Here is a 16,952-nt window from a genome sequence, read left to right on the forward strand (position 1 = left end):
TGTTCAATTCGTTACTATTAATAGTCGATGACAAATGAAACTCAAAGCAAAACTACGTATGTGATACGTAATGCTTATAATTATCAGTAAGAATTACGCGTTTTTGACCTTCGCAAGTCCGCCAATAGCCAACCTTGGGACCAAGGTTCCCGAGTGCCCTCGTCCTCAGCCAATGTTGGCCTCGATCCGAGGCTACGGCCTTGTGACAAGGACAAATCCTTGATCGACAAGGTCTCACCTCTCGTCAAGGGTTATCCGCAATGTCGCGAATTTTGGCGGCCGAAGTTTGTGTTATTGATTTCTGCAACTTTTAGGTTGGCTTATTATCATGATGCTTATTGATTTACAACCCTTTGTCATAGATTTTGATTAAAGAAGTGAAAATGCTTTCGTCTTAATTTTCTGTGATATTTGAGTTTTTATGCAAAGGCATCAAATTTAAAATAACACCAGATAGCAACAAAATAAAAGAATAGGATGTATGTCTACGGGACATGTAAAGGAATTTCAAGATACAACTACTTGGTTATTTTTATTTATATATTATTTTATTAACCGTCGATATCTGCGCCATCTAGCATCAACAATATAAACTATTGAACTTTTTCATATCATAAACAAATCTCTGCTTTATAAAAGATGGCAGCAGGAATATGTTTAAATGTTTTAGTTAATTGAAAGTATCAAATAAAACAAATTTATTTGTTTTAATGTTGATACTTGCCAAGTTGTAGCTCTGATTCCTCGCTCGGAAGACTCTTGTGTCGAGAAATACAGTTTCTTCTAAATATACATTAACGTTCATAGATTACAATGCTTTCGTTATCGTATATTAAGTAAAACCGAATTACTGGATATTGAGCAGTTACCTAATAAAAGACAAAAATATAAAATAAAGGAATAAGAAATAACATACAAAAAATCTTTATATTATAATGATATATACCGAACTGTATATACCCTTGCGTGACAATTTATATTTTTAAGGTAATGCAAGGGTTTTAACGCATTTTGAAATTTATCACGATATTAAAAATCTAAAGTTTTTAAAAGCGACTATGTGTCCATCTTATTATCTACTAAACACGGTAAAATATTAGTAAAAATAAGGAAAATAACAAAAAAGGTCGGAGAAAGACGTATTATCAATTTCACGATAACACCAGGTTATCAATCGGTGCTATCTTTTATGCAAACCTATTTTCAAAACTATATGTATATATTATAATAGTGTCAATATAAATGAGTAAGATTGAGGATTAGTATAAATAGATGTTCCTTTAATCACTTTAATTGTATTTGGTGTTAGACTATGGTTGTTGCGATAATCATGGTATGTCATGTGCAATAATCCCTAAGCTACGCAGGATGTTAGTCTTCGGGAATATATTGAAGGCATTAAATAATAGCTGATTATTATAACATATTATCTGTATCTCTTTTCGAGACTGAATAGTCCGACCAATATAAGATATATTGTAAATGCAAGATTATATTCAACTGTGAAATCTTCACCGACCAGCTAGAAATAACAGACTATATCACTCATCAAAGCAGGGCCTCATTATTCAACCAGCGTGTTTGACACAAATGCTGATGTCATTGAAGCAGAGACAACTGACAACTTCAGTTTGTATTGTGATGCCAGCGCAAGCAATCGTGCGCATGCAATTATGTTGAAGTTGCTTGTTTATCTGTGTTTATTTGGATTGAGTTTAAACGCCGTGTCTGGTTAGTACCCAATTTTAATAGTATTCAGTTGTGCGTATATAAATAGGATAATTAATGCTATTTAAATGCTTTATTTGGCAACTGATTTACATTTGTTCTGTACCACTGTAACAATATATGCATTGTTTATTTTATTATTATATGACAAATGGATTCATTCAAATGAGATATAGAATCTTAAACATACTTATTATTGATACGGAAATATTTACCGGTGTTTTAATCCGATAAAACGTTATTATCAATTCATCAGAGTCACGGTTCGTGGAAGAAGTACACAAGGAGCATATAAGTGAAATTGATAAGAAATGATATCATTCAAAAAATAATTGAAATGTTGAATAAATTGCAAGAGTTAATAATTTTTGTTTTATCAATTAATCGACGTAACTAAAACAAACTATATATCTATTTATCTAGCGCCAAACATTATCAAATATTTAAAGTATTAAAAAAACGTACTCGAAACAAACAAAGGTAACTGAAGCCACTGAGTTATGTTGGCAGATTTGCTTTTACTCTTAAAACAATATGTATTATCTATTGACAAATGTTGTCCAAAAACCGTGACTAGTGGGGTGAGTCACTATAAGGATACATTCACAACTAAGTTGTGGTTTTCTCGTTCATTACTATTTCGACTTAACATTTATTTTTATTTATTTACACTTCGTTACACTAGAATATAAAAAAAATAACATAATTAAATCAAAAGGAGGGCCACTAGCGGCCTTATCGCTTACGAGCGATCTCTTCCAGGCAACCACTGTGAGTAAAGAAAAAATAAAAATTAATAAATTACATAAGATAGGTAAGTAGTGCAAAAATACATGTTATACACATTTATTAAGACAAAATTAAAATAGAAAGTAAAAAGACACATAAATCTTCAATCAAACATAACTGAACATAATTAATTATTGACGCATTGGTCATATTATTACGTAGCTGGTGTCACTTTGGCTGGGTTTAATTTAAATTCCCGATTCCACGTTATTTTCGTTATTTACAACTTAAAGCAAAGTTCATGCTTAGTTTTAGTTTGGATTAAGTTTTTATTAGACATAGCTAAATTGTATGTAATTTATTTTCTTTTGTTAAATTGTAGAAAGACTACTACTCCAGATTAGCAAATGAAATGTCACTTGTCATGTTAATCGTGCATAAACCAAGAGCAAAAAATATTGTAAAAATTAATAAATGAACTGATTGATTAAGATATTGACAATATTGTATTTATGTGTTGAAAGTTTGTGTTTAATCCTAATTATTCAAAACCTTATCGGATCGACATTACACTAAAAACATATTTTTTAGGTTATCTTTGTAATCTATTTACTAGTTTGTTATTTAGTTTACTACTACTAAATGAAGACGCAAATGAATAATCACCTACTTTAAGAACAAGTTATACATATATAAACGTTATATTAAAAATTGACGTCACTATGCTTGACAAAGTAAATTAAGTTTTTATATTAAAGAAATAACTTAATGAATCTCTGTGCACTGTAATCGTTAGCGTTCGTTTCGATAATAAGGTGAATACAGAATAAATGTATGAATCTTAGAAATATTAAAGCTTAAAAATTAGAAGTATTAACTATATAATTAACTTTGCGTTGGTATTTTAATGTCGCATTTTAGAAATAAATGGAAATGTGTTTTGTTTTTAGAATGTTCCATATTTAAAAATATTATAATATAGCTATCTTAAAGAAAATATATAAGTTTATAATAATACATAGCTTCAATCCGGTGAAAATGTGTTTTCTTTAAATGTGTAAAAGCTATGTTAACAAAAGACAATACTTATATACTTAGCTAATGACGAACCGATTTTTACATTTTTATAACATCAATCATATCAATTAATATATTTTATGCAAAACCCCTTCATAAATTCCCGTGTTTATGGAAACTATAAACATAAGCGCTTTGTCGAAGCTTAATATAAGGAGCAGATATAATTCTTTCAATAATTATGGTTGATTCTAGAAAGAATCCTACTTGTAACCGTATGTTTATTTTGTTGGATGGTCGAGTTACGTTTGAAAGCTAAATTTTAACCGTTTTAATTATATATATTATTTTTAATGATACAACTATATTTCCTTCCGAATTCCGAATTCAAACTATTTCCATCATAAATCGTCGAATAAAAAACCGGAAACCTCTTTCTTCATCATTTGAATATAGCAAAATTCTATCATGCACTCAAGTCATAACGATTTTGTCTCAAGTAATGATAAAACTTCTTTTTTACGTCTTAAATATGATACTTTATATAGAAACTACAAAATGTAACATCAATGTGATATGAAAAGTATAACCTAAGGTGTTTGATATTGTGATATGAATACACGTATGTCTGTATCTGCAGTGCGGAACGTGTCAGTTACTTTTTGGCACCTGCTGATCGCCCGCCGTTCACTGCAATCACTTTGATGTTACATTTAAATAGGTTAATCGTTCATTATAATTGCTCTACAACTTTACACTAGTCCGTAAGCTTTTGATAAGTTTAGGTTTTTAAGTTCTATTCGAAAGTAGTATTAATATTCATTTATTGTTTCCTTTATTGTTTTGGTGTTTTCCAACCTCCCATAAAACTAATATCTAACTGGAAATAATAAATTGTTTTATAGACGTGATCAGCTATTTTTATGATCGACGTCAAATAAAAAATATAGATTATAATGACAGTCAGAAACAGCCAAGTGGCCTTGATTCAAGACTTTGTTATGAAGTCTGAATTTATCTGGCATGTTAAAATGTTCCGATTTTGTGATATTGTTTTTTCAGAAAGTCCATCATCAATTATTAAAACTGTCTAAATATATAATACTAAAAAATAATAATAATATCCACTGAAAAATAATATAGAAATTATTAGAAGACCATTTTCTAATTAAAGTTTTTAGTTCTCAGTGCGGTGGACTACGATTACGGCGATTATTATGGTGATGAAAGCAAACAGATTCCTTTTAGTGACAAAGAACCAGAAAAACCTACCATACATAAAATCAAACCCTTAGATGAGAATGAAGATATTTTTAATGACGTAGAACTTTTTAAAAATAACAATGAATTTGATAATGAGGCACAATATGATAGTATTGGAGATTATCAAATTGAAGATAATAGATCAGAAGAAGATATGAAAGATATAGCCGAACCACTAAATAAAGACCAAATTAAATCAACAAAAGAAAAAGATCAATTGTATAACGATGGATTTGAAGAAGATATAAAAAATTACCTGCATAATACTAAACAAGAAACATCAAATAAAGATATTTTAGATGAAACTAAAGCTATTTTAAAGGAAGATAGTGATAATAATTTTGCAGATGTTCCAGTAAAGAATCCAAAAGATAATATAGAAAACATAGTTGCGGAAACAACCAAGTTGTTAGAAGAAACTGATAATAATTTTGATGAAAATACAAAGCTAACCAAAGAAACAATAACAAAAGTACCAAATACAACAAACAATACTTTTAATGATATAAAAAAATATTTATCTGAGTTGGATTACGTTCGGAGTAATCTAAAAGAAGATTTTGATACAGAGTTGAATGCAGACACTAACCTGGGATATGATTTAAGTGAAGAAAAAGCCGATGACCAGGATTATCAGGAAATAGGTGATGACGATTTAGACAGAATATTTTCTGAAGAAACAGAGGAAAAGGTGTATGACGATGAACGATCAAGACATGATTATCCCGAAGGTCATCAAGATGAACAAATTTATTACTCAAATGATGCTTTATCTGCCCTTGATTCTACACCATCTGAAACTACAGTCTCCGAAGTTACTGAGAGAGAAATAATTGACTCGAGCAATGTAGGTTCTTCTCTATCCACGCAGCTTAATGCGGCAACAATTCCATATGCTGAAACGGAACTAATAACTACTCAGTCAGTTGACCATACTAAAGTCCTCAATTTTAAAGAAAATAAATCTGAATTACCAGAATTTAATGAACTGGATTCCGATGACCAAAGTAAATTTAATGAAAAATATCAAGCTGAACGCGCAGCTCATTCAGAAGCCACAAACACTGTTCAAATACATTTAACTGTCAATGATAATACTATAGTGTCTTCTCCGAATTACCCAAACTTCTACCCAGCAAACCAAATCACTGATTACGTGATCACCGGAGTAGGACAAGGGATAGAAATGAACATAACTGATTTTGCTGTTAACAGCTTTATAGGAGACTATGTGCTTATTATACCAGGTTAGTGTTTTATGGCAGAAATTCAACATTTTATACCAACAAATACACATCATCATCTTATTAGATAAAATCATAAAATATTTATTATTGTCAACGTTATAGTGAGCTCGATTACAGGTGAAACTGAAGAAAAAGGTTCCGACGGCATCCTGATTAGTTACTCGTTACGAAAGGAACGTCGTTTCCAGTTCACTGACGTAGACCGGATGTTTATACGTTTCGAAGCAAAAGACGGCATGCAGTTTCAACGGGGTTTCAATATAAGTCTCCGGAATATTAGTAAGTCAATAGCTGTTTTGCTTAAATATCTATCTCTTATTGAAAAAAAATCTCTAGACCTTATAAGCTAGACAAGAAAGAAATTACTTTATAGTTTCACTTCGGTTTAAAAACTGAGTTACTCTTCCTAATCTTTTTCATTTAAAGAAAATAAACGGCACGCACTCACAAGCCTTCAGACAGCGTCATCGTCGATGGACGGCGGTGTCACTTAACCCGTTTACCTCCTGTGTTTTACAATATCTTTATCCTATTTCATCAAAATACCTAAAAAATATTTACTTATTATTGAATTGAATTTAAGCTTAATATAATTATTTTTTAGTGTCTCGACCAGACATGGTAAGCCTCCCGGACCCTGAAGAAGATAAAATCTACTTTACATCTAACGCGACTATCACTGTGAATCTTGGAGGAGTGAGCATGAACGGTTTTATTTCAAAAGAAGAGGACTTTAGAAGAATTGTTGCCGATATGGCTACACTATACATCAACACTAAAGGAATCGACTCAGGACTTAATACGACGTAAGTACATATACAGTCACATGACAAAGAAGCCTAAAGATAATTACACAAAGTATAACTAGGAAATAATACCTTTTTATATGAAACATTGTGTACCTTATCAGTCCTCCTTACCTTATAAATAACAATTTGCATTATTCCTCAATAAATAATATTATCGGCGTATCTTCAATGCTTATCAGATTATTAATTATTGAACAAGGCGTTTAAATTATAATGCAATACAGTTGAATTTCATTTTTAAATTGTTTTAATAACAACATTCTAGTTATAAGCAAATAAAATATGAATGATAGAGAATTTATATAAAATACTTCTTTAACGATTATATATGCGATATTATTACACTACCTTTTTGTGTAGTAATAGTAGTTTGTATTTAACTGCACTTTATAAATCATGGTCAGCCAAATAGTTATATTTATAATATATATAGTGTGAAATATTACTTTTAAGTGCTCTATAGAACGATAAAGTCTTCTTTATATCGCAAAGGCACACATTTTATTTATATCACTTCATTAAACCATGATATGGGTTAAAAACTTATGAATTTGTAATGAATAAATATGACGGTGTCTTTAAACACTTTTATGAATATTATTAAAAACTTTCACCGGATTCCAAAATCATTGTTATGGGACCAAAACAGACCGAGTCATTTGACATCGTTATTATTAAGGTTGGTTTAAAGATGGAAGAGCAATGCGTAAAGAGCATCGATTCGACAACCGTCATCGAGTTTTTATTCACTTCTTTAGTTAGGATAGAAAGTTGCGAATAGAAGGTGTAGCGAATAGAAGCTGCGTATATTTTCGGAACATTATTAACATACCACAGTAAATCTAATGTCCATCAAATCCCAGTTTGCGTAGACCATTACAAGGCGCATGCGCGCCGTTTACACATGCGCCAGAAACGTCACGACTATTTTAGTAGGCAGCTCCCATTCGGGTCGGCACATCGCACCGCGCTTACAAAAACCTAACTCAATCACTTAAACGTACAAATAAACGAAAAACAAAACAATAATTTCTATTTAAAAACGGTTAAACATGAAAGTAACTAATCAAGCGCTTAAAGAACCTTAACTATATTAACACAAGTGTTAAAATGCGGCAATGCGCCACATCGATCACAGTATTCCCTGATGCCAAAACTTTGTAGTGTCAAATATTTACAATGGAGCCTCTTATCGATAGGAATAACTTCGCTGTGAGTGCTATGGTGACGGTCGCGATGCAAGTCTTATTCTTCACAATCGCATCGCTCTCACAAAGTGATAAGGTGACAGATTTTACAGGCGGTGCCAATTTTATCATTATCGCTTTATTGACTTTCTTTCTGGGACAAGGGGGCAACACATTGAAAAGCTATGATAGTAGACAACTCATGGTCACGGCGTTCGTATGTTTGTGGGGTGTAAGACTATCTGGGTATCTTATATACAGAATCTACCACATAGGGCGAGATAAACAATTCGAAGATCGCAAGAGTAACACGCTGAGGTTTGCCGTTTTTTATACATTTCAAGCTGTTTGGGTGTACATAGTTAGCCTTCCCGTTATTATCATAAATTCTTCACATCATTCGTATCCAAAAGCTCCAAAAACTATGACGACTTTGGATTCAGCGGGAGCTGGGGTTTTTGTTTGTGGATTGTTGATTGAAACCTATGCAGATTTACAAAAATTCGCTTTTAGGCAGGAACCGGCTAATCAAGGGAAATGGTGCAACGATGGACTATGGGGTTTGTCTCGACACCCAAATTATTTCGGCGAAGTGGTTTTGTGGTGGGGAATATTTATAATATCGCTCAACATTATTGAAGGTATCGAATTCATTGCAATACTATCACCACTGTTCACGAGCGCCATTATTTTATTCTTATCAGGAATACCGCTCCTCGAACGATCCGCGGACGAAAAGTACAGAGATAACCCAGATTATTTATATTACAAGTCGTCTACGTCCCCTTTTATACCGATACCGCCATCGTTTTACGTTGAAGTGCCAAAGTTCCTTAAGTGTCTAATTTGTTGCGAGTTTCCGATATACGACTACACCAGGGAAGAGTTTGCGGCTCCCACTATCATCACCGAGACCACCAGCATATCGATGGTACAGTCCCAAACATAGCTACCGGGCGCCGCGCGTGATGGCGCTGCGGCTAAATCTTTCAGTAACGGAAAAGCCCAAAACGCACCCAAACAATTGTGATACTCGGCTGAGGAGCGTCCTCCAGTTAAATTGCCAAACTCGTTGCCATTAAAACAAAACAATACGTTAGATATGAATCGTTATAACGCATATATGGAAAATTTGCAAAGAAGCAAAAAACTCGCACTAGATTTAATAGATGATACCAAAGATATGATAGAAGAAGATCAAACTCCTATTAAAAATATAAGATTGAGAACTTCTTCAGACGATTTAGATTTAAATTTACCTAGCACTAGTAAGGAAAAACCAACAGAATTTGTGAAATATGGTAAAATAACGTTTAACACAACAGCTATTCTTCATCATTATCCTCAAATGAATAATACCGAGAATCACTTACATCACACAAAGAGGCATAGTAACGATAAAGCTAAAATAGATAATAATAATGTATCAAAACCTCAGAAAGTAGAAACTAAAGTAACTATAAACGATGATAGTAATCGTAATAATAATGAGTCTATAATTAGAATTAATAGTGTTAATAATATTGAGAGTGTATCAAAGCCGGTTAAATTTACTGAAGAAAAACTAGTATGAGGGTTAGCCAACTTCACTCTTCATTTGCGAAGATGGAAGTTCTGGTACAAGAAACCCGGACGAGTGAAACAAAACATATCCAAATACAAAATGCTGTAAATAAAAATAAGACTGGATATATTATACCTTATTTATAGATACTAATGGTTGTAAATAAGAATAATTCAATGTCAATAAGATAGCTAGTCGATTCCGTCTCAGAAGATTTAAGGTGTAAGAAGAATAGTTCTTTGAGTTTCGGTAAGTTTTGACAATTCATTATATTTTATTTACTTAGTCAAACCCTGTCTCGTTATTCATCGTTTGAGTAATTTCAATGAATCTATAAACATTTATTTATTAATTACCACATAATTATTATATCGCGACAGAACTATACAATATAACTTACACTTATAATTCGACAAAAACAGACATACCTAAAATAGATATACCTACCTAGATGTTATAACTAATAATATAGTAAGCAACTCTGGTGAACTCAGTTAGTGTACAAACAAATAGGTCTACCTCGATAGAAATTATATTTATTATATGTATTGTTCGCGCGAGTGGCACTTCTCTAACCAAGTTGGAGTGAGTGCGCGGTACATCCACCTTGACACTTCCGCCTCAGATTTTCCTTGGTACCCAGTCTCTCTATTATATCCAGATTATGAACCTCACCCGTAAGTATCCTAAATAAATCTTGCTTGTCATAACTCACCATACCCAGAACAAACAGGGCTACAGGCTACAGGGCTACATAAGCGGTTACAATTGTAATGTTGCAAATATTTAAAAAGTAAAAGTTTTTAAATTAAAACACACGGATTTTTCGCCGGTTGGATTGGCCTTTTTCAAAATAAGTAGAGCAACATATATTATATATTAAATGCAAACACTATTATTTAATTATTATTACCAACATATTTCGCTAGAATTATCTTTGAATCTCAACAATTAGTTGTTCCATTTCAGCGTGCATTTAAGAGCACAAATCGATAATCGTGACAAAGCTCTGTCACATTCGAAGCCAGAACGCACTCGAGTTAAACTTCAATTTGTGTTACTGCATTTTCATTTACGTACTATCGAACTATTTGGTCCCAAAAGCAAGTTATACATAATCATTAACTTAATGTGAATAGTAAGATATTCTTCTTGTACACAACCTATTATAGTATCTATTAACTTTTGTTTAAAATATTTTACATAAGACAAACACATTAAAAGCGTTTTACATAAAACATTCCTATTCGTGCAGTTATATTAAATTTAAAGTATAACCGTATATAAACTGGTCCCTAATGTATTAATTTGCAGATAAATGAAGTGTTGATTTAAACTAATGTTTATGTCATATCAGGCTGTATACTTAGAGTAATTTTAATTCGTTCGTTGTTTTTAACAGAGAGAAATACTTCCTTCACTCTATTTATTAATCTGTTTTTTTATAGTCTAAACTTGTTTTTCCCTATGCAACAGTGTAAGTTGAATAATAATTCTAGTAAACTAAGTGCATTAAGTAACTAATGACCTGAAATGCACTTAAGTGCGCTGGAGTGCTAGAAATAGCCCGTTTAATTAAAGCTATTTATAGTGCAGGAGGTAATTGCCCTAACTGCTAAACATCTTACTGTGATGTACTAGCGCATACCACTGTATCTTGTCTGCCTACACAATGTATGAATGTATGGGACGATAACTACACGTTCAAATAAATTTACTACGTAAATACAGAGACAATTTTACTTTGTCATGGGCAACTGAAATTATAAAATAACTCAATCAATACATCATATATTTGGACAATAAGTTTAAGGTGTTTTATATTTATTAAACAAAAAAATATATTTTTTTTATTAAAGAATCTACTGACGGAAACTAGTATAATCTAAAAATAACAATACACCTGCAATATTCCACCAAAGGGCAATCAGCATTTGGAATGAGGCCAACCGGCGTCTTAGCGGATCGCGCGCTCTGATACCTACACATACACAATGCACATACTGCTTTGTATCTCTTTCATGTTGATTAGAATTGTGATTGTCAACGTTTGGCTTTGGCTTTTCCCAAAGACAATTAGTAAGCGCGCTACTTATAGTAACTTAAGCGTTTTTTTTATATCTCTTTCACTATCAGGAGTTGTTCTGGATTAAGAAAATATAAAGGGCTTATGTAAACCCAAACGTCAGCTTCCAATTGTCCTATATATATTTATATATCTAATCATTTTTATCCATTCGAAACTGCTCTTGTAGTATTGTTCCAGCATTTTCAAAATTTGCAACATACAGCATATACTTTTAAAGATATGTAAAGGAGTTGTTATATTTGATTAAAAAGTTACATTAAGTTAAATATATATTAAATTATTTCTGAAATAAGTTTGTCGTAAACCGCATTGCTTATCTAGCTTATATTTACGACAACTGCATGTAAAATTATGCATGGCCACGTAAATTATTTCATATACAATTTTGACCTCTGCCCTATAAGTCCATATATAGAACACAAACACATATCAAGGTTGAAGAAAGTTTTAGTATTTAAATTACATTCATTAAGAATTTGGTATTTCCTGTATAAATTTGGATTTTTAAATCTTAGCAATTTCATGATAGTAAGAGATTTTATCTCTTTTAGCTTCTTTAAATAAATTTACAATTGCTTCTATTTGTATTTCAGATTGGAAGTAACACGGATCCTCAGCCGACGTCTCTGCTTTCACAATTGGCCAGGCTCCGATCTCTGTACTGAAATCGTGTTTTCTGTTCCCTTGGTGTACGACAATGAAACTCTGGAGACCAGGTTCACTAAGCAGGATCTTAGAGATATGTGGGACAGTTATTCGGGAATAGATCCCTTCGCTGTGCGCTTAGAGAGGATGGGTATTCGGGTACGTTTAAAATAAAAAACCTAAGTCAACAAGTAACATTACGGTAACCTGTAACTAAAACTCTAATCACAGGCAAGACATGGCAGACAAGACAAAATAACCCAGCATTCCATAATCTTTGCCCTAAAGATGCAAATGCCACATGCTTCGAATACTACACGTACCTCAAAAACCCTAATGGTCTGTATATTAGCAGGGGAATTGATAAATATATTATCATTTGCAGGAGTTTTCATATCCAGATAACGAAACCACACTTACTGTATGGCTGGTGATCGCCGCTGGAGTCATCATTTCGATGGCCATGCTTGCCTTTGCACTGTGGAGGTTTAGCTGCTTTGAAGAGTACACCAAGTAGGCACATTTTCCGTCATAAAAATAAAACGTTTACAATGATTTTAGCTAAGGCTGTACTAGCTCTAGTACTAGATTTTTGTAGAAATTTAACGGCTTTTCAGAAGTACTACCGCGGTAGACTAGACGCGGCTTTTATGTAACAAACGCCGTATAAGTAAATTATAAATACATTCCATTTCCTACTTTCAGGATGCCTGCCTTCAGTGACACGGACAGCCTGCGAGACGAGAAACGAGTGTTGGACCTCTACCCAACTCCTCATCAGACGCTGCCCCCTCTCTACTCGGACGACAATATCAAGTGGGCCGATGACGTGTACAGTAATAAAGGTAATAAGGATTGATATTAAGTATTGTAATATTAATATATTGAAAGCAAACTTATTTACATTCATATAACACGACGTTTTGAATACTACTCAGAAAATATGTGGTAGTGCCTTACTGACCACAATTGCACAAAGATTTTAATTAAAAATGTAGATGATAATCATCATATCGTCCTATTGTTAAAGAAGAAAAACTAAACGAACATTTGCGTAGCTTGTCTTATCTACTAGCACTAAGCCTTCTAATGTACTCGGTGTTGCGTCACGTAGACTGTATATGTTACAAATCTAAGGTCATTATCTCGCATTATAATGTAAAAATTAATTCATTGTTTGACATTAACATATTTTATCATAAAATAAATAAAAAGTATTTTGTGTCAGGCATTTATACACCTGAAACATTAGTCACAATTGTTCATTATTATGTCCAATACTCATGAATTTAGACAATATGTATTTTTGAATTATCCTAGTCATTACAATAGCATTGGAAGGTGATGGCGTTTTCAAGACATTTCCATTATTCTGCATTTTTTACCCAATCATTGATTGATTCCTATCTCATCGGTGGTCTTTCTTTGTGTTCTCTTACCAATATATATTAATAGCCAGTCCAATTTACTCTATTTTTCAGACGTCGGCTTCTCCAACAAAAGCTACATGCAGGATATCTATGACATGGACTCTGATGACGAGGCACTCCGCGCACCCGATAGGTATGGCCTAACATATTGTTATGTGTCAACAATAACATATTACTTTCTATAGAATTTATTTATTTACTAAATGCTCGTGTTTTTAACATTATTCTCTTCTAATATTCTATTCAAGTAAGTTACTTTATGTACTTTTAAATCAATTCATAATTTATATCTCCGTTGACCATTCATAAAACTGATTACTTCATATCGCTAACCATTTCACTGAGCACATATTATAGCCGTGACTCAGATACATCACATTGTTTCAATAATTTCAGGAGGTACACAACAGACGTGTAGCCGAGATGTTACGGTATGCTTTTGATTTTTCATTAATATCTTACTCTTTTTGCTCACATCCATTAATATATATATTTGTTTAAATACAAACCATTTAAAGTTACTATTTTTATTAGCTTTATAGTTCAGAATGCCATTTTCGATGATACGAAAAGAAAATTTAATGTTATTTTTAAAATTCATTTCAGAAATCACTCTGGTGCCATCAGTCCCCGTGATATTTACAATGTGTGAAATTTTTACCAAATTATTATAGTTACTATTTAAATAAAATCTAAGTGTCAGTTTAGACCCATTATTTTTAAAATTTGTTTTAGCTCATTGTGTACTTATTGTACCTGAGTGCCAACGTAATATATTATAAATATAAATAAAAGTACAATTTTAATTACATTTCACTATAACTATAATATAAGAAATAATAGGTCTAAAATACATATACATAGTATTTATAATATCGATTCCGTTACATGCCTAATGCATTTTTGAATCGTAAAAAAGTTGAAAAGTTTTAACTACGATCAGTGAGATAAATTTTATAAAATCTAAAGCAATATTGTATTGAAGTATAAAGTTTAAATATAGATAATATAACTATTAAATGTAAGCACAATAGATCATGAGGGGAAGGGGAAATAGGTTTCAATAAATGAATCATTATAAATGCTTGTAGTATGGTAACACAACTCATCCTTTATATTTTCAAGCTTAGACAAAATTCTAGATGGATTTGACGAGACTAAACAGTGCCGAGTAACGCGTCAATTTGACTAAGCTTCGCGTCGTTTACTAAGTTGGGGCAGATGTCTGACATTATTCTCAACTTACGAAATTTTATATAACACAAAATCACAGAATAAAATGATTTTAGTCCCCTCGATTTAGGTGCTCAAAACATATTCCTAGAATTAAGTTTTATGTTTGAAACAAAATCAAAATATGAAACTCAGCTGTTGTAATTTAAAACAAATTTTACTTCTGTTGTTAGTTTTCATTTTATATAATTTATTTTACATTTACATTTAATTTCAATAAATGGTTGTTTTAATTTTTGTGGTTTTGTTTTATTTGAGTTAATAAATATATCTCCTGATATACCATTACCCCAAAACGTTGTAAATATACATGGTTGTGACATTTTTTAATAAATCAAATACAATTTAGAACATTCAAAATATGAACTATTATCAAAATATTATTGCATTCTTTATGTAGTAGTAAATGTTTAGGTAAATCTGTTATAATACATAAGTGTACCATAGTTTAATAATAATAAAATCATTAATCTATTAAATTAATTATTTGATGTTAAAATATATAAAAAAGATATACAACGTTACAACAAATAGTTGATAAATAGGCGTTGAATTAATAATTAAATAGAATTTTATTAATTTATATAAGATAAATTAAATTATATAAAAACCTATTTAGAAAATAGAAGATAATAATTATTTATTATATCAACATAAGAATAGATAATATATGTGAACTACCTGCATTTCATATAAATATAAATGTTATGTTCGTGTATTATGTTTTTTATTGGACGTCCTTTTCCTTTTTTCTGTACATCTCGGTCTTTCAGGCTTTCTTAGTTTTATATTTATGGCGATGTCCTCGTCGGTGATAAGCCCTGAGAATATACAGGGCTATCGGCTGGAAGCAGGCACTCAATTCACACAGTGATAATAAATGCTATACCTTGTATTACTACTCTGCGTTATTTAAAAACAACCCGTTGGCCCAGGAACCGTAATTTATATACTTCTGGGAGTAAATTCGACAAATAAGTCATTGCTCATTAAAATAGATGCAGGAAAATGGATCACGGATCGTTCGCTTGCCTTAAGAAAATCCTTAGTATAAACTCGAGCTCTTGCTAGTCGTCCTATAAACTGTAAGTTGAAAGCGCATAAGGCAACTTAAGATACTGAGCATGCATCATCTATTTTACTACAACAAGTATTGCTTCCCTTTGCCTAGTTTACATTAAGAAAACATTATATAATGTATGTCATATCCGGCCTGTCTGTCTACACAGGAAGATTTTATTAGATTAATCACTACACTACGCGAGCACGTAACAATATCAAACGTGCAAGACGCATCGTAATAATTTTCAAAATTTTACGAATAGTTTCCCTAGAGTAGTGACGTTCCTGGGTCATCGCAATGCTTTCAATAATATAGGCTTTTTGTTTTACTCTATATTAATCATTCGCGTATAACAATAGAATATGAGCGAATTAATTGCTATGTAGCGAATGAATGCAATTTAACAGTCAAAGAGAGTGCTTTCGCCTGGCTATACTCTCGGGGGGTCACTCCCATGGTTTAGTTAATTGCTATGAAACGAATGACTGCAATGTTGAAGAGAGTACCTGTTTCTGGCTTTAATTTTGCCGCATCTTTAGGAAATTGCCACGCTTATAAAACTAAGAAAGCCTGAGTGAGCATAATGTACTGCCTTGGCTCGTACAAGTAGAATAATGAGTATCTTGTATTATAATATTATTTACTGCTAATAAAGTAAGCCGGATAGCCTCATTAAGATAATATGTTATAGTTATTATTAGTTATTGTTAAACCGTAATACAGCAAACCAAACATGTCATTGTTATTATTAAATAATTCAGTTTGATTGTCTAAATCTGTACTTATGTGATACTGTAAAGCGAAGAATAGTAATCTAAAAATAAGGCTAAATGAACACAATAGAAAACATGTTAGAACGTTCTCAGTTTCATTGTCGTCAAAAACAAGTAGAAGCATAGCAGAAGTTTATTCTTTTCTTCTATCTGCAGTGTAAAATAATTTAAATAC

General features: G+C 31.9%; 2 protein-coding genes across 3 annotated transcripts; both read left to right on the forward strand.

Moving 5' to 3' along the window:
• The first annotated feature begins 1,610 nt into the window (after positions 1–1,610).
• Positions 1,611–15,102, forward strand: LOC123710692. Of its 2 annotated transcripts, XM_045662776.1 has the most exons (10): positions 1,611–1,731; positions 4,656–5,984; positions 6,102–6,263; positions 6,589–6,790; positions 12,227–12,437; positions 12,664–12,791; positions 12,984–13,123; positions 13,760–13,841; positions 14,105–14,139; positions 14,315–15,102. In XM_045662776.1, exons 1-9 carry the CDS (start codon positions 1,674–1,676, stop codon positions 14,124–14,126), a joined length of 2,334 nt encoding a protein of 777 aa, XP_045518732.1. In that variant the 5' UTR covers positions 1,611–1,673; the 3' UTR covers positions 14,127–14,139; positions 14,315–15,102. The 2 variants fall into 2 exon arrangements, with proteins under 2 accessions (XP_045518732.1, XP_045518731.1); XM_045662775.1 differs by lacking the exon at positions 14,105–14,139.
• Positions 7,261–9,074, forward strand: LOC123710694. Its single transcript, XM_045662777.1, has one exon. The coding sequence runs from the start codon at positions 7,973–7,975 to the stop codon at positions 8,927–8,929; it is 957 nt and encodes a 318-aa protein (XP_045518733.1). The 5' UTR covers positions 7,261–7,972; the 3' UTR covers positions 8,930–9,074.
• Positions 15,103–16,952: the final 1,850 nt, after the last annotated feature.

This window comes from Pieris brassicae, chromosome 6 (assembly GCF_905147105.1).
Source record: "Pieris brassicae chromosome 6, ilPieBrab1.1, whole genome shotgun sequence".
Taxonomy (NCBI): Eukaryota; Metazoa; Arthropoda; class Insecta; order Lepidoptera; family Pieridae; genus Pieris; species Pieris brassicae.

Bases quoted from the DNA above. Each gene is read 5' to 3' on its own strand.
- LOC123710692 (XM_045662775.1), top strand. From the start codon at position 1,674: ATGTTGAAGTTGCTTGTTTATCTGTGTTTATTTGGATTGAGTTTAAAC. The intron at 6,264-6,588 runs GTAAGTCAATAG...ATTATTTTTTAG, and splicing joins TATAAGTCTCCGGAATATTA to TGTCTCGACCAGACATGGTA. The intron at 13,842-14,314 runs GTATGGCCTAAC...AATTCATTTCAG, and splicing joins GCACTCCGCGCACCCGATAG to AAATCACTCTGGTGCCATCA.
- LOC123710694 (XM_045662777.1), top strand. From the start codon at position 7,973: ATGGAGCCTCTTATCGATAGGAATAACTTCGCTGTGAGTGCTATGGTG.